This window comes from Rana temporaria, chromosome 8 (assembly GCF_905171775.1).
Source record: "Rana temporaria chromosome 8, aRanTem1.1, whole genome shotgun sequence".
NCBI classification, from domain to species: domain Eukaryota; kingdom Metazoa; phylum Chordata; class Amphibia; order Anura; family Ranidae; genus Rana; species Rana temporaria.
In genome coordinates, this window is record NC_053496.1 from 176,281,829 (window position 1) to 176,307,821 (window position 25,993).

The following is a 25,993-nucleotide window of genomic DNA, read 5'->3' on the forward strand; positions in this document are numbered from 1 at the left end:
CTAAATGGGTTACTTTAAGCTAGTGCATTGTTGGTTCACTTACCTTTTCCTTCGATTTCCCTTCTAATTTTTTTTTTCTTTGTCTGAATTTCTCACTTCCTGTTCCTCCTCAGTAAGGTTTTCAGTAAGCTGTTCTAAATGACTTTCCATCGCTCGGATGATGGTGGAAAGCTTACTGAGGAGAAACAGGAAGTGAGAAATTCAAACAAGGAAAAAAAACATTTAGAAGGGAATTCGAAGGAAAAGGTAAGTGACCCAACAATGCACTAGCTTAAAGGAACCAATTTAGAAAATAAAATGCGAACCTTTACAACCCCTTTAATAGGGATGCTTAGCCATATGACTTAAAGAGAAAAACACAGGGAAGAGCACAATCCATTGCATATAAACACTTTAATACATATAAACAAATCCATTAAAAAAGTTTGCATTCACATCTGGCATTAAGAAGAGAGACCTTGTACCCAGCCGTATGGCCACAGGGGGAAGTATACTGACAGGCTGGAGAAATGAGGAGGACTCACTCCTGCACTTAAAGCATAGTGTGACTTCTCTGGTGTTTCACAAGTTGTCCTTTCCGAGTGAAAGATTTCCCGCACTCTGAACATGAAAAGGGACGCTCACCAGTGTGAATTATCTGCTGTCCAATAAGGTTTTCATTACAAATGTAAGATTTCCGGCACTCTGAACATGAATAGGGACAGTGTGACTTCTCTGGTGTTAAACAAGATGATCTTTCTTGTTGTAAGATTTTCCACACTATGAACTTGAATAAGGATGCTTACCCGTGTGACTTCTCTGGTGTCTCACAAGGTTTCCTTTCAGAGTGAAAGATTTTCCACACCCTACACATAAATAAGGATGCTTACCTGTGTGACATATCTTGTGTCTAACAAGATCTCCTGACTGATTGAAAGATTTCCCGCACTCTAAACATGAATAAGGGCGCTCACCTGTATGAATTCTCTGGTGTCTAACAAGGGTTCCCTGAAGAGTGAAAGATTTCCCGCACTCTGAACATGAATAGTGGTGGTCACTTTTGTGACTTCTCTGATGTCTAACAAGATAATCTTTCTTGTTGAAAGATTTCCCGCACTCTGAACATGAATAAGGGCACTCACCTGTGTGAATTCTCTGGTGTCTAACAAGAGCTTCTTTTTGAGCAAATGATTTCCGACACTCTGAACATGAATAAGGACGCTCATTCGTGTGAATTCTCTGGTGTTTCACAAGGTTTCCTTTCAGAGTGAAAGATATTCCACACTCTACACATAAATAAGGATGCTCACCGGTGTGACTTATCTGGTGGTCAACAAGAGCTCCTTCTTGAGTGAAAGATTTCCCGCACACTGAACAAGAGAATAGATTGTCACCATGGTGATCTCCTTCATGGGGTGAGGAAGATTCCTTGAGATTAGAAGGATCTGTTGATCTATCTGCAGTGTGAGATCTTACATGGATATTTACAATCATAGTATGTGATTGATGAGAAGGTTCCCCCTGATCAGAGGGATCCATTGATGTCTCCGGACAGGAAGGTCTGTGATGTATATTTTGTGTATTTGGATTTCCTCCCGGAGGATCCTGTGTGATGACATTATCTTCTGACTTACAATCAGCAGATAATAGAAGATGTCTCTCCGAGGAATTCCTCACATCACATCCATCTGCTGGCAAGAAATGTAAAAAAAAAAAAAAAGTAAAACATTTTAGTAGATCGCAAATGACTGGAGTTTTAGCTTTACCGTCGTACGAGAGAATAAGTGGAAATGCCGATAGCACAGCTGAGCTCCTGTTCAACCTCCAAAATCAATCAGAAAAGTGTTTATACCGGAGTCCGTATATCATCTGCAAATTCTTTAATGTTCAATAGCCGGCGACAACTACGGCTTCATAGCCAAAACGCGTTAGTGATTTGAAAAAATATTGGATTACTTGTATTTGCCTAGAATTTAAATAACGTATTTGCGGATAATATATGGACTCCAACGTGAACAATTTTCTAAAAATTTCAGTAATAAATGAGTCAAGTATGTTGGTCCATCAGTCAACAGAATCACAGAGCTCTGACATGAAATTGGGTATAAAAGTGTAACATCAAAATATGAAGACCTAGCAACAGATACAAAACACCAAAAAACAATTATGAACACTGGGTAACATTGCTCTGTGCATAAAGTACAACTATAGGAAATAACAGAAATGCCACATAATTTTGTGGAATCGTGACCTTATATGGAGGAATGGAGATGGACCTTTCATGTGATGTACAGTATCTCCTCCTCATTTGTTGGGAACATGACATTATATTGAGGAATGGAGATGGCCCTTTCATATGGTCTTCTCCATGTCTGTCTACCTGCAAGGTGATTGATGTGGCCAGTCTCTGGGTGGAGAACAAACCTGATTTAAGCCAGCTAAGCCTGCAATCTCATTATCTCCTCCTCATTTGTTAGGAACATGTCGTTATATTGAGGAATGGAGATGGACCTTTCATATGGTGTACAGTATCTCCTCATCATTTGTTGGGAACATGACTTTACATTAAGTAATGGAGATGGACCTTTTATATCGTGTACAGTATCTACTTATTTATTGGGAACATGATGTTAAATAAAGAAATAGAGATGAACTCTTTATAGGGAGTACAGTATTTTCATCGAACTTGTTAGGTACAAAATGTTCCTGTTTTTATAAATCGCCCCCAAAGCTTAGCAGGTTAGTGTGTAACAGAGGTACAGTGATGAAAATAAGTATTTGAACACCCTGCTATTTTGCAAGTTCTTCCACTTGGAAATCATGGAGGGGTCTGAAATTGTTATCGTAGGTGCATGTCCACTGTGAGAGACATAATCAAAAAAAAATAATCCAGAAATCACAATGTATGATTTTTTTAACTATTTATTTGTATGATACAGCTGCAAATAAGTATGTGAACACCTGAGAAAATCAATGTTAATATTTGGTACAGTAGCCTTTGTTTGCAATTACAGAGGTCAAACGTTTCTTGTAGTTTTTCACCAGGTTTGCACACACTGGAGGAGGGATTTTGGCCCACTCCTCCACACAGATCTTCTCTAGATCAGTCAGGTTTCTGGGCTGTCGCTGAGAAACACGGAGTTTGAGCTCCCTCCAAAGATTCTCTATTGGGTTTAGGTCTGGAGACTGGCTAGGCCACGCCAGAACCTTGATATGCTTCTTACAGAGCCACTCCTTGGTTATCCTGGCTGTGTGCTTCGGGTCATTGTCATGTTGGAAGACCCAGCCTCGACCCATCTTCAAAGCTATAACTGAGGGAAGGAGGTTGTTGCCCAAAATCTCGCAATACATGGCCCTGGTCATCCTCTCCTTAATACAGTGTAGTCGCCCTGTCCCATGTGCAGAAAAACACCCCCAAAGCATGATGCTACCACCCCCATGCTTCACAGTAGGGATGGTGTTCTTGGGATGGTACTCATCATTCTTCTTCCTCCAAACATGGTTAGTGGAATTATGACCAAAAAGTTCTATTTTGGTCTCATCTGACCACATGACTTTCTCCCATGACTCCTCTGGATCATCCAAATGGTCATTGGCAAACTTAAGACGGGCCTTGACATGTCCTAGTTTAAGCAGGGGAACCTTCCGTGCCATGCATGATTTCAAACCATGACGTCTTAGTGTATTACCAACAGTAACCTTGGAAACGGTGGTCCCAGCTCTTTTCAGGTCATTGACCAGCTCCTCCCGTGTAGTCCTGGGCTGATTTCTCACCTTTCTTAGGATCATTGAGACCCCACGAGGTGAGATTTTGCATGGAGCCCCAGTCCGAGGGAGATTGACAGTCATGTTTAGCTTCTTCCATTTTCTAATGATTGCTCCAACAGTGGACCTTTTTTTACCAAGCTGCTTGGCAATTTCCCCGTAGCCCTTTCCAGCCTTGTGGAGGTGTACAATTTTGTCTCTAGTGTCTTTGGACAGCTCTTTGGTCTTGGCCATGTTAGTAGTTGGATTCTTACTGATTGTATGGGGTGGACAGGTGTCTTTATGCAGCTAATGACCTCAAACAGGTGCATCTAATTTAGGATAATAAATGGAGTGGAGGTGGACATTTTAAAGGCAGACTAACAGGTCTTTGAGGGTCAGAATTCTAGCTGATAGACAGGTGTTCAAATACTTATTTGCAGCTGTATCATACAAATAAATAGTTAAAAAATCATAAATTGTGATTTCTGGAATTTTTTTTTTTGATTATGTCTCTCACAGTGGACATGCACCTACGATGACAATTTCAGACCCCTCCATGATTTCCAAGTGGGAGAACTTGCAAAATAGCAGGGTGTTCAAATACTTATTTTCCTCACTGTATAGGCACTAAGTAAAGCACTGACCTTGATTTTGCCTAGTATCCAACCACCTAGATGCAAGGCATATACTCAGAGGTAAGACCGCCTTTACCACCTCCCCAGCCACTCATGTGCTTAAGGCCAGCGTTGTCTGAGGATTTCTTGTAGTATCAAAAAAATATGAGGGGAATGGATGTGGGTGCTAATTATATTGCAAATCACTCACAGTTTCCCCTGAACCAGGACTACTGTGACATTGCCCCACCCAGATATGGCACCTGACCCATTCCCAGCAGAAATGGTCCCTTACTGCTACTAGAAAGGGAGCCACGCCTGCCCAAGATGGTCCACCATGAGGATTATTCCCTACCCAGTACTGAGAATCCCCAGTCACTGAAAAGGGAGTGGTATCCAGACCTTCTCCTACCCGTAAAGAGCAAGGGACTGAGGTGGGGCAAAGATGGATAGCAGTTCCACCCTGAGGAGAGTGAGGTAGTAAAAAAAAAAGAGGCGTTTTTGTTGGGTCCTTATACACAGTTTAAATCTTTATTGTATGGACAAACAATTGTATCCCTTTGTTGTATGTAGGACTAGGGCTGTGCTATACTGTGATTATGTGAGATCAGATGATGTGAAGATCTGAGAATTATCTAACATTTTTTGTTAAACTACAATCCTTATACTCAGAAGTAAAATGAGACTGTGACCCAATTCTTCCACAGTGCCTATACTTACTTGTGTCGATATGTGGAGAATTTACATCCTGTTCACTTTTCATAATCATTCCAACCTCCTCCGTGATTGGCTGATCACCCACCACATACGTCTCAACTTCTTCCTCTTTAACCTCAACTTTTATATTAATCTGTTCTTCAACCTAGGGAAGAAGAGAAACACATTTACTTGCCTTCCACCGCTCCCCCATCAGATGGTGATCGTCATCACATCCAGTGCAGAGTTATGGGCTGGGTATTGGGTTAGTAAATATTTTTTACTCTGTCCCCTTGACCATTGCAGTGAGGGTGCAATCCTCCTGCAAGGGATCATTTTTAGGTTTCCTGAAGTTGGGCTTTAACTGTCCAATCACAGATTGGGGGAGGGACATCAGTAAGTGTTACTGACCTGCAGCAAAGGAAATCAGTTCTACTGTGCTGCCTATTTCAAAACAGATCACATGCCTATTTCTTGTGTATCCAACCCCTGGGGGCGCATCATCACACTGGCTTGGAATCACAGGAGCAAAGACCAGCACCATATCATTCAGAATGTGACTCCCATTGGGGGAACACAAGGAGGAAGAGGACCCAGGATCTCATGTGACTGGAGCTGAGACTCACAGGGAAAAGGGACATACTGTATTTTCCGGCGTAAAAAAAGGACCTTTTGTACTTAAAAATATCCCCCAAAAGTCGGGGAGTCATCTTATACGCCGGTACCTGTATGCAGAGTCAGTCAGACTGCGGGCGTCCATTGTTCAAAAGCCATGCCCCCTCCTCGTCCTGTTCCGTGATAGGCGGAACACTCAGTTTCCCAGCAGAGCCTGTGCTCAGTGTTCCACCTATCATGGAGGTCCTCTCATCCTCGGCCTCGGACGAGAGGACCTCCGTGATAGGCGGAACACTAAACACAGGCTCTACTGGGAAACTGAGTGTTGCGCCTATCATGGAACAGGATGAGGAGGCGGCGCAGCTTTGGAACAATGGACGCCCAAAGTCTGACTCTGCATACAGGGATAAGGTCTGGAGATCTGGAGATCGGCACAGTGAGGTAGACAATGGGCACAGTGAGGTATGTAATGGGCACAGTGAGGTATGCAATGAGTACAGTGAGGTGTGTCGGAAGGGGGCTGTCTTATATGGCGAGTATATCCCAAAACCAACCCTTTGGCTGGAAAATTAGGGGGTCGTCTTATACGCTCAGTCGCCTTATACGCCGACAAATACTGTATATTGATATAAAAATGGGGGATGCTGATAAAGGAGCTATAAATACAGATGTGGAGGGGAAACAAAGTCTGCAATTCAGATAAAAGTAAATATTAAAACAAGAGAAAACATACAATGTCCTCTCATAGCTTAGAATACATTTTTGAGGTCTACATGCTCAGTTCCACCTACCTGATGATGGTGGTGAACGGTTTGAACTTCCTGTGTGGAATACAGAGGACAGGGACATCTCTCTGGTGGGTTCCCAGTACTGGATCCATCTGTAGGAAACACACACACTGACTGAATACATAGTTTCTATGTGTTTATCAGATGATGGGGGATCTAGGTGGACCCTCCGTACTGCTCTCTCCTTTACAATAAAGTCTCCTCTTACCCGGTGATGTGAGGGACGGCTGATTCTCCATCATGATGTCCTTGTAGAGATCCTTATGCACTTCCAAGTATTTGTTCTCCTTGGAGAAATTCTCTGTGACATCCTGACACCTTATAGGAACCTGACACACACAATGATACAGTCACCATCCAGACACATCCCTTGTCAGAAAAGGCCGGAGCAAAAGAAGGAATGTAATAGGCTCAGGGCTGACATGACTGAGTTAACAGGGTATGAAGTAAACATAAATGTAAAAGGGTGTGTGATTGGTTATAGCTATAAGGGGAGGGACTCAGCGGGGGACTGTCCTGGGAGTTCCGGAGCGGCCGCTCGGCAGATGTGGGGTATGCAGAAAAGAGTACATCTGTTATACAATAGTCATGTTACTGGATAATGTCCCAGAATTCTCGGCACCGCTCACCTCTCCTGTCAGCAAATCAGTGATCTTGTTGGTGATTTCTTGAATCTTCTGCATGTTGTTTCTCTCAAGAATTGAGGAGTGAGGTGGAGGTACAGCAATGGAGTTCTGGCTTCGACCCCATCGTTCAGACATCGCTGGATACATCCCATGTATAAGACCTTCAATACACGTTATCTTCACTGCAGCATATTTCTATTAAAGGGGAAGAGCAGAATACAAGGAGTGAGGTCATGTGATCTCCCAGAATCCTCCTCACCTCTCTGGTCAGGTCTGTGTCTTATTAATAGAGATAAGAGTGATATCATGTGACCTCCCAGAATCCTCCTCACCTCTCCGGTCACCAGGTAGATGATCTCCAGGGTGAGGTCTAATATCCTCTCAGTCATGTGACTCGGTTCCTCCTCCATCCTCATTGATGTGATCATGTGATCCATACAAGACTCTGATCTCTGTAGACAAATATAGTGGCCTTGTTGGTCATTGGACAAGTAAAGATTCATTATAAACCCTCCATCCAAAGGTGAGGGAGGTATACAACCGTGTTTGTGTTGTGTCAATAAATACCAAATATATTCAACATGAAAACCATGTGTTGATTATATACACTCACCAGCTACTTTATTAGGTACACATTACTAGTACAGGGGTTTGGCCCCCTTTTGCCATGGGAACTGCCTTAGGTCTTTGTGGCACTAATTCAACAAGGTGTTGGAAACATTGCTCAGAGATTTTTGTCCATAGTGACATGATAGCATCACACAGTTGCTGCAGATTTGTCGGCTGCACATCCATGATGCCAATCTCCAGTTCCACCACATCCCAAAGGTGCTCTATTGGATTGAGATCTGGTGAGTGTGGAGGTCATTGGAGGACAGTGACCTCATTGTCCAGTGCTGAGATGATTGGAGCTTTGTGACACAGTGCATTATCCTGCTGGAGAAGATGGGTACACTGTACTCATAAAGGGATGGACATGGTCAGCAACAATACTCAGGTAAGCCGTGGCATTTAAATGATGCTCAGTTGGTACTTTATCCCCACACCATTACATCACCACCACCAGCCTGAACCATTGATACAAGGCAGGATGGATCCATGCTTTCATGTTGTTTATGCCATATTCTGACCCTACCATCTAAATGTCACAGCTGAAATTGAGGCTCATCAGACCAGGTAACATTTTTCCAATCTTCTATTGTCCAATTTTGGTGAGCCTGTGCGAATTATAGCCTCAGTTTCCTGTTCTTAGCTGACAGGAGTGTGGTCTTCTGCTCCTGTAGCTCATCTGCTTCATGTCGTTCAGAGATATTATTCTGCATACCGTTGATGTAACGAGTGGTTATTTGAGTAAATGTTGCCTATCATCTCGAACCAGTCTGCCCATTCTCCTCTGACAACAACAAGGCATTTTCTTCCACACAACTCACCGCTCACTGGATATTTTCTATTTTTCGGAACATTCTCTGTAAACCCGAGAGATGGTTGTGTGTTGGAAATCCCAGTAGATCAGCAGATTTTGAAATATTCAAACGAGCCTGTCTGGCACCAACAACCATGCCATGTTCAAAGTCACTTAAATGCCTATTATGATGCTCAGTGAACTTCAGCAAGTCGTCTTCACCACGTGTAGATACCTAAATGCACGGAGTTGCTGCCATGTGATTGGCTGATTAGCAATTTGTGTTACCAAGCAACTGAACAGGTGTACCTAATAAAGTGGCCTGTGAGTGTATAAAGGAGTTGAAAGGCAGACATAATGGGGGTTACTTTATAAAGTAATATCTTATTACCTCCTCTGCTTCCAGCTCCAACGTCTTCTCTTTATTCCCTCACAACACACTTCTCTCACCAGGAACTTCCTGTTTGGACCCCTAGATCACTTCCTGTTCATTATTTACCTCACTTCCTGCCTCTCTATCACTTCCTGTCTGCACCCGACATCACTTCCTCCCCTACAATCAGGCTCTTCCTGTCTCTACATTCCACCATGAACTGTCGTTTTGTACCACTCGATATAATTGGTAAAGATCTCCAACCTGACAGTAATGTCAGTAAAGGGGGAGTCTCATCTATTTCCAGTATGTGATTATTATAAGAGAACACTGCAATTTTTTAAAAACAGAATCACCAGATCCTGTAACCATCCTAAACAATTGCAGATAAATGTACTATGTTAATTGCTTACCTGCTGTGTTTTTCCTTTTCATAAATGTTTTCCCCTCCCTTGCATTGTATGTTGATTTGTCTTTAAGACTCTCATTTGTTCTTCTGTAATTAAGGAGTATTCTTGTGAGTAGAAGGAATACTGTATACATGTGTGGTGTATACACAAGTAGGCTCAGACTCTATTATACCACACCAATTATTTGGTGTAACTTAACCAATTTAACGTCGGGCCTGTTAAAAAATGTGCATTTATTTATTTTTTTGCTACAAAATTACTTGGAACCCCCAAAACATTATGGCCCAGATTCTCAAAGGAGATACAACGGCGTATCTCCAGATACGCCGTCATATCTCTGAGTCTGAGCCGTCGTATCTATGCGCCTGATTCTTAGAATCAGTTACGCATAGATTTGTATTAGATCTGACCGGCGTAAGTCTCTTACGTCGTCGGATCTTAACTGCATATTTACGCTGGCCGCTAGGGGCGTGTACGCTGATTTATGCCTAGAAATATGTAAATCAGCTAGATACGCGAATTCACGAACGTACTCCCGGCCGACGCAGTACAGATACGCTGTTTACGTTAGGCTTTTCCCGGCGTAAAGTTACCCCTGCTATATGAGGCGTACATGCGGCATACCAATGTTAAGTATGGCCGTCGTTCCGGCAACAAAATTTGAAAACTTTACGTTGTTTGCGTAAGTCGTCCGTGAATGGGGCTGGACGTAATTTACATTCACGTCAAAACCAATACGTCCTTGCAGCGTACTTTGTAGCAATGCACACTGGGATATTCCACGGACGGCGCATGCGCCGTTCGTTAAAAACATCAATCACGTCGGGTCATGGTTATTTTACATAACACACGCCAACCTCTTCACAATTTAAATTAGGCGGGCTTACGCCGGCCTATTTACGCTACGCCGTCGCAACTTACGGAGCAAGTGCTTTGAGAATACTGCACTTGCCCGTCTAAGTTGCGGAGGCGTAATGTAAATAGGATACGTTACGCCCGCTCAAAGATACGCCGCTGTACGTGAATCTGGGCCTATGTATTTTTTAAGCAGAGGCCCTAGACAATAAAATAGTTGGTGTTGCAACTTTTTTTGTCACACAGTATTTGTGCAGAGGTTTATAAAATGCAATTTTTTAGGAAAAAATTAATTTAATGCTAACCATTTAGTAGAATATAAAAGATAATGCATACCTCCCAACATTTTGAGATGGGAATGAGGGACACCTACCAGCAAACGTATGTAGGCATGGGACATACCCCCCTGCCACACCCCCTTAAAGGAGAATTAACCCCAACAAAAAGGTTAATTAAATCCACAAGGGCCTTTTTTTTACCACTACTATTCCTTTATATTGGCTTTTCAAATGTACAAATGCAGCAATTTAGAATTTGGAAGAAAGGTTTAGCACTGTGAAATACTTGTTGAAAGATAAAAAGTGCCTCCATGACTCTCATGCTAAATTTCTCAAGGTATGGGCCCCGTGGTGGTCCTATACATCCCCTAGTTTACACCTGTCTAGTCTGGGGCTCTAAATTTAACTTGTCCTTTTTTCCAGCCTGAGGCTTCTTTCTTTCTCTCTGTGTTTCCGAGCTTTTGCTCGCTGTTCTACCTTTTTCTTCCTTTCCTTTTTCCTCTATTGTGCAAGGGGTGTTTTTTTTTTTTTTGTTGCTGTTTTATTTTTTTATCTTTATTTTTTCTTTTGTTTTGTTTTTTTTTCTTTCTCCCCCGTTTTGCGGATAACTCCGTTCCCTCTCCCTTTTATCTGCTTTGGCCCCTGGGCCTTTTGGCTCAGGCATATCGCACTGCCCCCCGGCCCTGGCTGGGGTGACGGTGGTAACTTGTGATTAGTTCCTTTAATAGTATGTTTTCTACTATGTGCTTTATGTATACCTTTGTTTTTGCATCCCCTGCGTGGGAATTTGTCGATTTGTCTAAAATACTTTAATAAAAAATATTGTACCAGAAAGATAAAAAGTGCATTTTATATACAGCTATATGGATCATACCAAAATGAGGGGGAAAGAGGGACAGAGGGACATTGCTTCAAATCAGGGACAGTTGGGAGCTATGGATAATGTATTTTTTTCCAAATCAGTCTTTATTGTATACATAAGATAGAATACACAATAGCTATATAGCAATAAAATGTATAAAGCGTAATACAGTGCTTTGGTACAGGATATAAGATATAGCATTAGTAAGGTGTAACAAGAAGAGAGCATAAACAAACAAAAAACAAAAGATGAACAGCAGAGGCGACTTGCCCTACAATTAACCAGGCGGTTAAGTAGTCAGCACGGTTATCCCATTTATATAGTAGGCTGTAGTTTCCTTAACATAACACTGCGGTCTAGCATGCTTGCCTGTTAAGGTAGCTGTGAGCCATCTTGCCTCTCCAGGTGTTTTTTTCTATATCGGTGTATGTCGATGGTAGGAGCCTTGAGGAACTTTGGCAGTGTTAATTCGTGTGCTTAGACTCACTAGTTCAGATGCTAAACTGGGGTTTGTTGTTCAGTATCAGTGTTTGGTTGCGTGGTAGTGTCTTTGGTTAGTTGCCTAATGTCTCTAGATGAGTTCATTTCCATTAGGATTACGGTCACCGGACCACTAGCAATCCATAGGTAAGGAGGAGTCTGGTAGGCTCATTCAGTATTCAGAATGGTCAGTTGTGTTTTTGCGGAGAACCTTTTAGGCCCGTTGAATGGAAGGGGGGAGGACGCCGGGTACAGACCCTCTTTGCGGGAGAGGAGAACGATACTGGACATAATGGACAGGGGTGATAAGAGGCATAGGGATAGGGTGGTGAGCTGTATTTCCGTCTCTGAAAATAGGTATTAGTCATGCTTGTTGTGTATTGAGTGTGTAAAGAAATAGGGGAGAAAAGGATGACGGGGGTTGCACAGACTTTTTCTCCTCCTCCGACTTGCCCTTTGTGAGCCTACGTATGTCCCTAAGAAAGTAGCTGGGAATTTTCGTCAGTTGTTTGGAAGTGATGCCAGCAAGACCAGATTTTCCTGAATTTAGTGGGCGTGTCTTTGGCTTGGTGTACCGATTTCTCAATTTCTGCTACTTTAATTATGCGTCTGATCCAGCCCGCAATGGTTGGGGGCTTGGAGGACTTCCAGATAGTTGGAATGCACAGCGTTTAAAGCGGTGGTTCACCCTAAAATGCAAGTTTCTACCATGAAATCCAGCATAGTAGCGTGAGCTACAGTATGCCTTTATTTATTTATTTTTGCGCCGTACTCACTGTTTAATCCCGGAGTTAAGTTTTAGACTCCCCGCAGGGAATGGGCGTTCCTATGCAGAGGGGACAATGATTGTCGGGCAGCTATGGCGCGTCACGCTTCCCGAGTAGGACTCGGCTCTTCACGGCGCTTTACGGCGCCTGCGCACAGACTAGGAGCTGACTGCACAGGCGCCGTGAAGAGACAAGTCCTATTTCGGCTATTTCCGTGAAGCGTGGCGCACCATAGCCGGCCGTCAATCATGTTCCCCTCTGCATAGGAACGCCTACTAGACTGAAACTTAACTACGGGATTAAACAGTGAGTATGGCGCAAAAAAATAAAATAAAGGCATACTGTAGCTCGCGCTAGTATGCTAGATGGCATGTTAGAAAAAAATATTTTGGGATGGAGGAGTGGTGTAGAAGCATTTGCCTTGGGTAAATTGTATTTGGTAGGTGGTAATTTGAGAAGTGAGGCAGTGGACCTCTTTCCAGAAATTTTGGATTGACCGACCACCATATGTGGAAGAGTGGTCCTTCTTCGTCAGATCATCTGGGGGGTATAGTGGGGGAGATTTTGTGTAGTCTAAGGGGAGTCTTGTACCACCTAGAGAAGACTTTAAAGCCATTTTCCTGCGCTCATACGTTAATTGATCCCTTGTAAATATAGGAATAGATGTTTTCCCATTCTTCTTCTGAAAGGTTTATCGAGAGTTCCCTTTTTCCACCTACGACTTGCTATGCTAGATTTAGAGAATAGAAGGGAGTATATGTCTGAGATCAAATGTCTTTGTGGTTCTTTTGTGGTACAGTTTATTTCAAAAGGCGTGAGCTGTCTAGAATATTCAGAACGTTTTTGAGGCTGGTTGAGGAAGTGTCAGATTTGGAAGTAGGTCCAGAGCGGGAAGGACCTTTATGGGAAGGGTCAGAAAGGTACGGTATCTCTGGAGAAGAAATGTTTTGGACATATATCGGTATGGGGCCAGATGTCTGAGAGGAACGAATCTGATAGGCCAGATGGGAAGTCCGGGTTGTTTCGGATGGGGGTCAGTGTACCTGGTGAGGAGGAGATGTGAAATTTACGGCACATTCTCTGAAAGATTTGTAATGTGTTGTAGATTAAGCAGTGTTGTTTGCAAGCTGGAGGAACATTTATTGGGGAAATCCAGGGTAAATGTCGAACTGGTATTGAGGAGAACTAATTTTTAATGTTCGTCCAAGCTTTGGAACAGTCATACCCATACAAATCGACTATTCTTGTCAATTGACATCCCCAGTGGTATTTGGCAATATCTGGAAAACCTATGCCACCTTTCAATTTGGGTAGAATTAGTCTTTCGAAGCTAAGTCTAGGGCAGTCTTTACCCCACTGAAAGTCTGTACAGGCTCTGCGGTATGAGGCATAAAAGGCCTAGGGCAATTTTATGGGAACCGTTTGCAAAACGTAAAGTATTCTCGGGAGGATGTTCATTTTGATTATTGACGCCCTCCCAAACCATGAGAAGATGCCCGGCAACCATGACTTTAGGTCATTCTGAATGTGTTGAAGGATCAGGAGATACTTTTTGGTGTATAGGTCAGATAATTGAGATGGTAGTTGGATCCCGAGATAAGTGTTCTAAACTCAGTTCCACCTAATTGGAAAGTTAGTTTGGCACAGAGAAAGGGTCTCTTTCTGTTGGGAGATGTTTAGGGCTTCCGATTTTGCAAAATTGATTTGTAAGTTAGTCAAGGTGTTTAAACCTGGCAAAGTCCTAAAGTAAGTTGGTTATGTAGTGTGTGGTTCTGTCAGGAACAAGAGAATGTTGTCTGCGAAGACGGATAACTTGTAAGTAGTCTGAGGGCTCGTACACACGACCGAACATGTCTGCTGAAACTGGTCCGCGGACCAGTTTCCGCGGACATGTTCGGTCGTGTGTAGGGCCAACCGGACAATTTTCCGGCCGACCGGACAGGTTTCCAGCGGACAAATGTTTCTTAGCATGCTAAGAAACATGTCCGCTGGAAGCCTGTCCGTCGGACATGTCCGACAGTCAGTACGACTCATCGGACATGTCCGCTGGCCCGAGAACTTGCGCATGGCGTCGAAGTGATTCGATGCATGCGTGGAAGCATTGAACTTCCGGGTTCGCGCACGTCGCCACCGCGTATTCTGTCCGCGGGGATTTTGGTTTGATGGTGTGTACAACCATCAGACCATGCTGCACTCTGAACATGCACTCTGCTCACCCATGTGATTTCTCTGGTGAACATCATCTATGTTCTCTTTCTTAGAGAAAGATTTCCCACACTCTAAACATGAACGGGGACATTCACCTTAAGATAGGGTGACCAGACATCCCCAGTTTCAGGGGACAGTCCCCTGATTGAGGACACTGTCCCGGACCAAGTCTGTCCCTGTTTTTGTCCCCAGATTGGATTTAATAGGGGGCAGGGGCAATTTCAAAGACAATCAGTGCAGAATTAAAATAAAAAAAATTTGAATTACACCCCCCCCGCTCCGCCGTGTCTACTAGCATAGGGGGGTTGTATTTTTCCCATTATCTGTGCCCCTTTCTGACGATCATGTGCTGGTCGGAGTGGAGGGAATATTTCTTCAGTTTCGGGCGCATGCCTATTCAGCTTCGCTCGCATGTTCTACTGCCTTGGCTCATGCTGGCCATCCACCTGCCTATCTCCTTGCCTTCCCTGGCGGAGTGATCTTCCTCCGCTCCCCATCAGTAGTAGCCGGGGGCCCAAAGAGTAAGACTTGAGAGGCTGTGAGGCGGGCGGCGACGGGCAGAGAGTCGCTGATTGTTGCCATTACTAGTAAAGAAAAAATATGTCCCCGGATTTCATTTTAAAAATCTGGTCACCTTACCTTAGGATGACACGTGTCCCACATTGCCCAGGACAGTCCCGCATTTTGCAGGTCTGTCCTGGTTTCCTTGATGCAGCATAAACTGACACAGCCACCCTAGCGACCCGAATTTGCAGGGTGTTCGCCGTGCCGAACGCCCTGCAATGCACTGTACGCTGCAGCCAATCAGGGCACAGTAAAAGCTGGTTGTTAGGGAGCGGGACCAGGAAAGTGGCTGCTGCATCATTAACAACTGATGAGTCATGAGCTGTTAATGGGCTTCCCCGCTGACATCTGAATAATAAAAAGAAAATTGCCAGAAAAAAAAAAAGACGTGGGGCACCCCAAAATCCATACCAGACCCTTATCCAAGCATGCAGCCTGGCAGGCCAGGAAAGGGGAGACAAGCGAGTGCCCCCTACCTTCCTGAACCATATGAGGCCACATGCCCACAAAATGGGGGTGGGTACTTTGGGACAAAGTGCTTGAAAAACTACAATAACCAAAATTGTAAATATGGCAAAAATAAAAACAAAATACAGTATATATGTATACAGTCATATGTGTGTATCATCATCTGTTGGAGATAAAAGACATCACGTGACTATTGAGGAAGACGGACATGACAGGGGTTGCTGGGTGTAAATATAAAATAATAACTTATTACCTCCTCTGCTGCCAGTTCCTGCAATGTCTCCTCTCTACTTCCTCCCAACTCACCTTTCACCTGCAACTTCCTTTTTTTTGCCCATACATCACTTCCTGTTCATATATTGCCTCACTTCCTGTCTGTATATCACTTCCTTTGTCTATATGAGCATTTTCTTCCAGTCTCCATTACCCAACATGGATCGTCTTTTTGTTCCAGCTCTCCTCCCATCATCCACACTACATTCTTTGACAGCTCTCCTCCCACCATCCACACTACATTCTCCGACAGCTCTCCTCTACCGTCCACACTACATTCTCCGACAGCTCTCCTCCACCATCCACACTACATTCTCTGACAGCTCTTCTCCCACCATCCACACTACATTCTCCGACAGCTCTCCTCCACCATCCACACTACATTCTCCGACAGCTCTCCCCCACCATCCATACTACATTCTCCGACATCTCTCCCCCCACCATCCACACTACATTTCCTGGCAGCTCTCCCCCCACCACCCACACTACATTCTCTTACAGCTCTCCCCCACCATCCATATAACATTTTCCAATAGCTCTCCTCCCACCATCCACACTACATTCTCCGACAGCTCTCCTCCACCATCCACACTACATTCTCCAACAGCTCTCCTCACACCATCCACACTACATCCTCCGAAAACTCTCCTCCACTATCCACATTACATTCTCCGACAGCTCTCCACCATCCACACTACATTCTCCAATAGCTCTCCTTCCACCATCCACACTACTTTCTTCCGACAGCTCTCCCTCCCTCCTCCTAATTGAAACATTTCCCTCACTCAGCACATGAAAACAGAATGCTTACAAGTGTGAAGTCTTAGGTGTTCAACTAGGTTTCATTTCTTTGTGAAAGATTTTCCACACTCTGATCATGTATAAAAACACTTATCCTTGTGAATTCTAAGGTCCCTAACACGGTCTCCTTAACAAGTGGAAGATTTCCCGCACTCTAGATATGAATACAAATGCTTACCCTTGTGAATTCTCTGGTGTTTCGCAAGGTTTCCTTTCAGAATGAGTTTTCCGATTCATGTGTGAACATGAATCAGAGAGTGTCTTTGTCATGAGGGTTGGTGGATGGTAACAGCAGATGTCACGTCCCTGTACACCATTATTCCTCATGACATGGGCATCTCAGCAGTATCACACTATCTCAATTCTGAGTCTGGTTGGCTACCTATTCAGAAAGATTTTGTAATAGATATTTTCAAATTTGCGGCAACGCATAACTATTTTTGGTTCAGGGGAAATTACTTTTTACAGAACAGAGGTGTCACGATGGGGCAAAATCAATAGAGCCAACTTTGGCATGTCTTTTCTGACATCTTATTCCTCACAACACTATGTTATCTAGCGTATAATACAGAAACACTGGCACATTTTGCTTAACGGCAGTGTGCTTACACCTCTACTTCGGTCTAAACCACATGTTATATAGAGGGGTGTGTCCTCTGTGAAGAATGGAATAGTGCAAAGTGTCCTTGATCCCCCCCTCCAGACCTTCCATAACTTAAAGGGTCACTAAAGGAAAACATTTTTTTAGCTGAAATGACTGTTTACAGGGCATAGAGACATAATAGTTAACTGATTCCTTTTAAAAATGATTACAAATAGATAAAAAAACAATCATATAATGTGCCTGCAGTGTAGTTTCGTTTTTGCTGTTGTTTGCTGGTTCTCTGATGTACAGAGAGCCACTAGAGGGCAGTCAGCCAATAGAGAGCAGTGATACTTTGTCTAAAACTCCTCAGCACCAATCCAGTTTCGTTTTACACACACCTCCTTGATTAGTGACCACCGTGAGAAATCTCCCAGTACTGTGGTTATCAGGAAACAGGCAACCAGGAAGTGTCCAGAACAGAGAGGATTTACAGCAACATCAAAGCAAAAACGAACAATGAGGACATGAAACCAGGACTGCAGCAAGGTAAAGGAAGCTATTTAGCTAAAAAAAAAAATTCCTTTAGTGACCCTTTAATTGGATACCATAAGTGTGGGAGATGTCAGGTCTGTCATTTAAACAGCTTAAAATCAAGAAAAGTTCTTAATTTATCTTCTAATATTACCTCTAGGATATATATAATACAATCAAACCTTTTTTTACATGGAGCACCACCCATGTGGTATAGCTTTTTTAGTGCCCTTGTGGGCTTCAATATGTGGGCCAGACTACCTGGGAGTTTAGTATTAGGCTTAATGAGATTATGGCCAACATTAAAAAAGAATACAAGAATCACAGTGTCTCACGGCACTATGATCTTGTACACAATAGGGGCCCGTGTGGGACCCTGTTTGTGGGTATAGAGCATTTTGTTCCCCACTGGAGGGGTAATCTTAAAGTAAGCAAATTATCCAGAATGAAGACCAGGTGGATATATATTCTCAAAATTTATACTCCTCATGGCCTCAACGTAGATTGGGATGTCAACTGCTTTATTAATAAAGCCTAGATTTGTTGTTTAGATTTAGTCATGTATATTTTGTCTTTAGGTTTATTTTAAACCATGTGTTTAGTCCTGTTGTTAGTGTTAATAATTTGACAGCTGTGTTTAGCTTCAGTAAGTTTGAGCTCACACCTCATTCTATTCCTTTAGTTGTAGTTTATTCTAGGTATGGGGACACTTGAGCCACACAGACGTTGTGTCCGGTGTGCATAGCGATACATTATGCCCTCCTTGGCTCCTGCTATTGCAAGTGAGGCTTAAGTTTAGTGTTGAACCCAGATCGAGGTTTGGATTTGTGTTTTGAGCCACATGGTTACTTTAGTGAAAGCGAGGCTTGGCTGGATCTACTTGTTTAAATAGCAATGACAGGAAACGTTTCCTATGCCCCAGAAGAAGTCCATTTGTGATGAAAACGGTCGGGCAGAAGAACACATAAAGTAACTGTCATCGCGTTCCTGTATCTGCTGCAGATTGTTGCTGTTTTTATCTTGCCTGTACTTCTATGGGAATGTGCAAGTGCAATTTTTTAGCCCAATAAAAACTTCTGTAAGAAGGTTTTACACTATTGGAGCTCCTTTTTGTTTTCATTTGGTTCACTGCTAGTTTTTTCGGATGACCAGAATCTAAATCAGAAGGAACCATCACCGCTGTTCTCCTTCGATCTTGTAATGGCTGTACTCAGGCTTATGTGACCTGTAATTAGAGGGTCCCTGTTTTGTGGTAAGAGTACATCTTAACCTGTGTGACGTTGCTTCTCTTGAAGTGGAGGCTTCCCCTTTCAAGTTCACTTTTCTTAACACTTTATGAGGAGTTTCTTTCGTTCGTTCCACAGCCATTTGACTTTGTTTTTATAGCCTCTTGTGCTTTTGGATTTCATAGGAACTCTTTTTTTCACCCTTATGCACATTAACATTCTATGTTTTGTATTTTTCAGCACAACTCACCTTCCTTTGTCACATGAGTAAGAATGCTGACCTGGATGAAATCTCTGGTGGTCTATGCCTCCTTTTTTAAATGAAAGAATTCCTGTCCTCTGAACATGATTAGGGATGGCTACCTATGTGATTTCTCTGGTGATCATCATCTAGGTTCTCTTTCTTATGCAGCGTACACACGGTCGGAATTTCTGACAACAAATGTTCGATGCAAGCTTGTTGTCGGAAAATCCGACCGTGTCTATTCTCCATCGGAACAAAATGTTTGAGAGCTGGTTCTCAATTTTTCCGACAACAAAAGTTCTTGTCGGAAATTCAGATCATGTGTAGCCAATTCCGACGCACAAAAATTCTACGCATGCTCGGAATCATTGAACTTCATTTTTCTCGACTGTTGTACGTCACCGCGTTCTTGGCATTCACATTTTCCGACAACATTTGTGTGTACATGCAAGACAAGTTTGAGCGAACATCCGTCAGAAAAAAATCCACGGTTTTGTTGTCAGAATGTCCGATCGTGTGTACGCGACATTTGAGAAAGATTTCCCACACTCTAAACATAAATAGCGATGTTCAGTTGTGTGACTTCTCTGGTGTTTAACATGGTTTCTCAGATTTAAAGATTTTCTGTGCTCTAAACATTAATAAGGATGCTTAGCCATATGACTTAAAAGAAAACAGGAAAGCGCACAAAAACACTTTAATACATAAAAAAATCCATTAAAAAGTTTGCATTCACATCTGACATTAAGAAGAGGGACCTTGTACCCAGCCATAAGGACACTGATAGGCTGGAGAAATGAGGAGGACTCACTCCCGCACTTAAAGCATAGTGTGACTTCTCTGGTGTTTCACAAGTTGTCCTTTCCGAGTGAAAGATTTCCCGCACTCTGAACATGAAAAGGGACGCTCACCAGTGTGAATTATCTGGCGTCCAATAAGGTTTTCTTTACAAATGTAAGGTTTCGCGCACTCTGTACATGAATAGGGACAGTCACTTGTGTGACTTCTCTGGTGTTTAACAAGATAATCTTTCTTGTTGTAAGATTTTCCACACTATGAACTTGAATAAAGATGCTTACCCGTGTGACCTCTCTGGTGTCTCACAAGGTTTCCTTTCAGAGTGAAAGATTTTCCACACTCTACACATAAATAAGGATGCTTACCCGTGTGACTTATCTTGTGTCTAACAAGACCTCCTGACTGATTGAAAGATTTCCCGCACTCTAAACATGAGTAAGGGCGCTCACCTGTGTGAATTCTCTGGTGTCTAACAAGGGTTCCCTGAAGAGTGAAAGATTTCCCGCACTCTGAACATGAATAGGGGTGGTCACTTTTGTGACTCCTCTGATGTCTAACAAGATAATCTTTCTTGTTGAAAGATTTCCCGCACTCTGAACATGAATAAGGGCGCTCACCTGTGTGAATTCTCTGGTGTTTAACAAGGATTTCCTGACGAGTGAAAGATTTCCCGCACTCTGAACATGAATAAGGACGCTCACCTGTGTGAATTCTCTGGTGTCTAACAAGAGCTTCTTTTTGAGCGAATGATTTCCGACACTCTGAACATGAATAAGGACGCTCATTCGTGTGAATTCTCTGGTGTTTCACAAGGTTTCCTTTCAGAGTGAAAGACATTCCACACTCTACACATAAATAAGAACGCTCACCCGTATGACTTATCTGGTGGTCAACAAGAGCTCCTTCTTGAGTGAAAGATTTCCCGCACTCTGAACATGAGAATAGATGGTCACCTCGGTGATTTCCTTCATGGGGTGAGGAAGATTCCTCAGGATTAGAAGGAACTGTTGATCTATCTGCAGTGTGAGATCTTACATGGATATTTACAATCATAGTATGTGATTGATGAGAAGATTCCCCCTGATCAGAGGGATCCATTGATGTCTCCGGACAAGAAGGTCTGTGATGTATATTTTGTGTATTTGGATTTCCTCCTGGAGGATCCTGTGTGATGACACTATCTTCTGACTTACAATCAGCAGATAATAGATGTCTCTCCGAGGAATTCCTCACATCACATCCATCTGATGGAAAGAAAATGTAAAAAAAAAAGAAGTAAAACATTTCAGTAGATCACAAATGACTGGAGTTTTAGCTTTACCTTCTTACGAGAGAATAAGTGGAAATGACGATCTCACAGCTGAGCTCCTGTTCAACCTCCAAAATCAATCAGAAAAGTGTTTATACCAGAGTCCGTATATCATCTGCAAATTCTTTAATGTTCAATAGCCGGCTACAACTACGGCTTCATAGCCAAAACGCGTGAGTTGAAAAAATATTCCATTGCTTGTATTTGCCTAGATTTTAAATAACGTATTTGCAGATAATATATGGGCTCCAATGTGAACCATTTTCTAAAAATGTCAGTAATAAACTAATCAAGTATGTTGGTCCATCAGTCAACAGAATCACAGAGCTCTGACATGGAATTGGGTATAAAAGTGTAACATCAAAATATGAAGAACCAGCAACAGATACAAAACACCAAAAAACAATTATGAACACTGGGTAACATTGCTCTGTGCATAAAGTACAACTATAGGAAATAACAGAAATGCCACATCATTTTGTGGAATCATGACCTTATATGGAGGAATGGAGATGGACCTTTCATATGGTGTACAGTATATTCTCCTCATTTGTTGGTAACATGACGTAAAATCAAGAAACAGAGATTTACTCTTTATATGGAGTACAGAATTACCCCACCCAGATATGGCACCTGGCTCATTCCCAACAGGAATGGCCCCTTACTGCTACTAGAAAAGGGAGCCACGCCTGCCCAAAATGGTCCAAGTCGGTAATTCCCTACCCAGTATTGAGAATCCCCAGGCACTGAAAAGGGAGAGGTACCCAGACCTCCTACCCGTAAAGAGGAAGGGACTGAGGTGGGGAAAAGATGTATGGCATTTCCACCCTGAGGAGAGTGAGGCAGAACTAAAAAAAAAAAAGAGGGGTGGCAGTAAAAAGATAAAATGTTTTTGTTGGTCCTTATACACAGTTTCAAATCTTTATTGTGTGGACAAACAATTGAAGGATCGCTGCCCCAGTCTGGAGATCTTTGTAAATAAACAGAGGGGATTAAGACTAATAATGTATCCCTTGTTGTATGTAGGATCAGGGCCGTGCTATACTGTGAGTATGTGAGATCAGATGATGTGAAGATCTGAGAATTATCTAACCTTTTTTGTTAAACTACAATCATTATACTCAGAAGTAAAATGAGACTGTGACCCATTTCTTCCACAGTGCCTATACTTACTTGTGTCGATACGTGGAGAATTTCCATCCTGTTCACTCTTCATAATCATCCCAACCTCCTCCGTGGACGGCTGATCACCCCCCACATACGTCTCTTCTTCCTCTTTAACCTCAACTTTTATATTAATCTGTTCTTCATCCTAGGGAAGAAGATAAACACTTTTACTTGCCTTCCTCCGCTCCCCCCAGCAGATGGTGATCCCCCACAGTTCAGCAATGGACTGTGCCTTTATGCTGCATACACACGACCCTTTTTCATGACGAGAAAAATTCAATTTTTTTTAATTGGTCGTTAAAAACGGTCGTGTGTAGGCTCCAGAGCATTTTTCTCGACGAGAAAAATGGCCATTAAAAATTTAGAACCTGCTCAATTTTTTATTGTTGTTTTTCACGTCATCATTTTTCTTGTCGTGAAAACCGGTCGTGTGTAGGCTTTAACGGAAAAAACGTGCATGCTCAAAAGCAAGTTACGAGATGGGAAATTTGCATAATCAGCCCAAAGGGTGGCGCCATTTAAATGTCATTCAGAATGTGACCCCCATTTGGGGAACACAAGGAGGAAGGGGACCCAGGATCTCATGTGACTGGAGCTGAGACTCACAGGGAAAAGGGACATATATTGATATAAAAAAAAAATAAGCAAGCAATAAAAATGGGGGATGACGATAAAGGAGCTATAAATAGAGATGTGAAGGCGCAACAAAGTCTGGAATTCAGATGTAAAAGTAAATAATAAAACAAGACAATACATAGAATGTTCTCTCAGCTTAGAAAACATTGTTGGATCTACATGCTCAGTCCCACCTACCTGATGATGGTGGGGGATGGTGTGATCTTCCTGTGTGGAATCCCAGGAATACAGAGGACGGGAACATCTCTCTGGTGGGTTCCCATTACTGGATCCATCTGTAGGAAACACACACACTGACTGAATACATTGTTTCTGTGTGTTTATCAGATGATGGGGGATCTAGGTGGAACCTCCGTACTGCTCTCTCCTTTACAATAAAGTCTCCTCTTACCTGGTGATGAAAGGGGCGGCTGATTCTCCATCATGACGTCCTTGTAGAGATCTTTCTGCACTTCTAAGTATTTGTTCTCCTTGGAGATATTCCCTGTGACATCCTGACACCTTATAGGAACCTGACACACACAATGATACAGTCATCATCCAGACACATCCCTTTTCTGTTCCTGGATAATGTCCCAGAATTCCCGGCACCGCTCACCTCTCCTGTCAGCAGATCAGTGATCTTGTTGGTGATTTCTTGAATCTTCTGCATGTTGTTTCTCTCAAGAATTGAGGAGTGAGGTGGAGGTACAGCAATGGAGTTCTGGCTTCGACCCCATCGTTCTGACATCTCTGGATACATCCCATGTACAAGACCTTCAATACACGTTATCTTCACTGCAGCATATTTCTGTTACAAGGGAAGAGCAGAATACAAGGAGTGAGGTCATGTGATCTCCCAGAATCCTCCTCACCTCTCCAGTCAGGTCTGTGTTTTAGTAATAGAGATAAGAGTGATGTCATGTGACCTCCCAGAAACCTCACCTCTCCGGTCACAAGGTAGATGATCTCCAGGGTTAGGTCTAATATCCTCTCAGTCATGTGACTCGGTTCCTCCTCCATCCTCATTGATGTGATCATGTGATCCACACAAGACTCCGATCCCTGTAGACAAATATAGTGGCCTTGTTGGTCATTGGACAAGTAAAGATTCATTGTAAACCCTCCATCCAAAGGTGAGGGAGATATACAACCGTGTTTGTGTTGTGTCAGTAAATACAAAATATATTCAACATGAAAACCATGTGTTGATTATATACACTCACCAGCCACTTTATTAGGTACACCTTGCTAGTACAGGGTTTGGCCCCCTTTTGCCTTGGGAACTGCCTTAGGTCTTTGTGGCAATAATTCAACAAGGTGTTGGAAACATTGCTCAGAGATTTGTGTCCATATTGACATAATAGCATCACGCAGTTGCTGCAGGTTTGTCGGCTGCACATCCATGATGCCAATCTCCAGTTCCACCACATCCCAAAGGTGCTCTATTGGATTGAGATCTGGTGAGTGTGGAGGACATTGAAGTACAGTGTCCAGTGGTGAGATGATTGGAGCTTTGTGATATGGTGCATTATCCTGCTGGAGAAGATAGGTACACTGTACTCATAAAGGGATGGACATGATCAGCAACAATACTCAGGTAAGCCGTGGCATTTAAACGATGTTCAATTGGTACTATATCCCCACACCATTACATCACCACCACCAGCCTGAACAATTCTTACAAGGCAGGATGAATCCATGCTTTCATGTTGTTTACGCCAAATTCTGATCCTACCATCTGAATGTGAAGTTGAGGCTCATCAGACCAGGTAACATTTTTCCAATCTTCTATTGTCCAATTTTGGTGAGCCTGTGCAAATTGTAGCCTCAGTTTCCTGTTCTTAGCCGACAATAGTGGCACCCAGTGTGGTCTTCTGCTCCTGTAGCTCATCTGCTTTATGTTGTGTGTTCAGAGATGGTATTCTGCATACCTTGGATGTAGCGAGTGGTTATTTGAGTAACTGTTGCCCATCATCTGGAACCAGTCTGCCCATTCTCCTCTGACACCAACAAGGCATTCTCTTCCACACAACTTCCGCTCACTGGATATTTTCTCTTTTTCTGAACATTCCCTGTAAACCCGAGAGATGGTTGTGTGTGGAATTCCCAGTAGATCAGCAGTTTTTGAAATATTCGAACCAGGCCATCTGGCACCAACAACCATGCCATGTTCAAAGTCACATAAATGCTCATTCTGATGCTCTGTGAACTTCAGCAAGTCGTCTTCACCACAGAGTTGCTGCCATGTGATTGGCAATTTGTGTTACCAAGCAACTGAAAAGGTGTACCTAATAAAGTGTCCTGTGAGTGTATATAGGAGTAGAAAGGCAGACATAATGGGGGTTACGTTATAAAGTAATATCTTATTACCTCTGCTTCCAGCTCCAACGTCTTCTCTTTACTCCTTCACAGCACACTTCTCTCACCAGGAACTTCCTGTTCGGACCAATACATCACTTCCTGTTCATTATTTACCTCACTTCCTGTCTCTATATCACTTCCTCCCCTACAATCAGGCTCTTCCTTTCTCTAAATTCCACCATGAATTGTCCTTTTGTTCCACTCGATATAATTGGTAAAGATCTCCACCCCGACAGTAATGTCATTAAAGGGGGGTCTCATCTATTTCCAGTATGTGATTATTATAAGAAAACACTGACATTTAAAAAAAAAAAACAGAACCACTAGATCCCGTAACCATCCTAAAC

The 25,993-nt window shown here is 42.9% G+C and overlaps 2 protein-coding genes across 4 annotated transcripts; both read right to left on the bottom strand.

Annotated features, from left to right (window-relative positions):
• Positions 1-376: 376 nt before the first annotated feature.
• LOC120909523 (zinc finger protein 3-like) lies at positions 377-25,947 on the bottom strand. Of its 3 annotated transcripts, none has more exons than XM_040321299.1 (7): positions 25,656-25,947; positions 24,228-24,347; positions 7,069-7,260; positions 6,648-6,768; positions 6,443-6,531; positions 5,061-5,202; positions 377-1,670 (listed from the first exon to the last, which is right to left on the bottom strand). In XM_040321299.1, exons 2-7 carry the CDS (start codon positions 24,321-24,323, stop codon positions 760-762), a joined length of 1,551 nt encoding a protein of 516 aa, XP_040177233.1. In that variant the 5' UTR covers positions 24,324-24,347; positions 25,656-25,947; the 3' UTR covers positions 377-759. The 3 variants fall into 3 exon arrangements, with proteins under 3 accessions (XP_040177233.1, XP_040177232.1, XP_040177231.1); XM_040321298.1 differs by lacking the exons at positions 24,228-24,347; positions 25,656-25,947 and adding exons at positions 7,398-7,517; positions 8,859-8,972 and having other exon boundaries at positions 377-1,667; XM_040321297.1 differs by lacking the exons at positions 24,228-24,347; positions 25,656-25,947 and adding exons at positions 7,398-7,517; positions 8,859-8,971.
• Positions 20,074-22,862, bottom strand: LOC120909529 (zinc finger protein 501-like). The gene is made up of 2 exons (XM_040321305.1): positions 22,674-22,862; positions 20,074-21,435 (listed from the first exon to the last, which is right to left on the bottom strand). Exons 1-2 carry the CDS (start codon positions 22,720-22,722, stop codon positions 20,447-20,449), a joined length of 1,038 nt encoding a protein of 345 aa, XP_040177239.1. The 5' UTR covers positions 22,723-22,862; the 3' UTR covers positions 20,074-20,446.
• Positions 25,948-25,993: the final 46 nt, after the last annotated feature.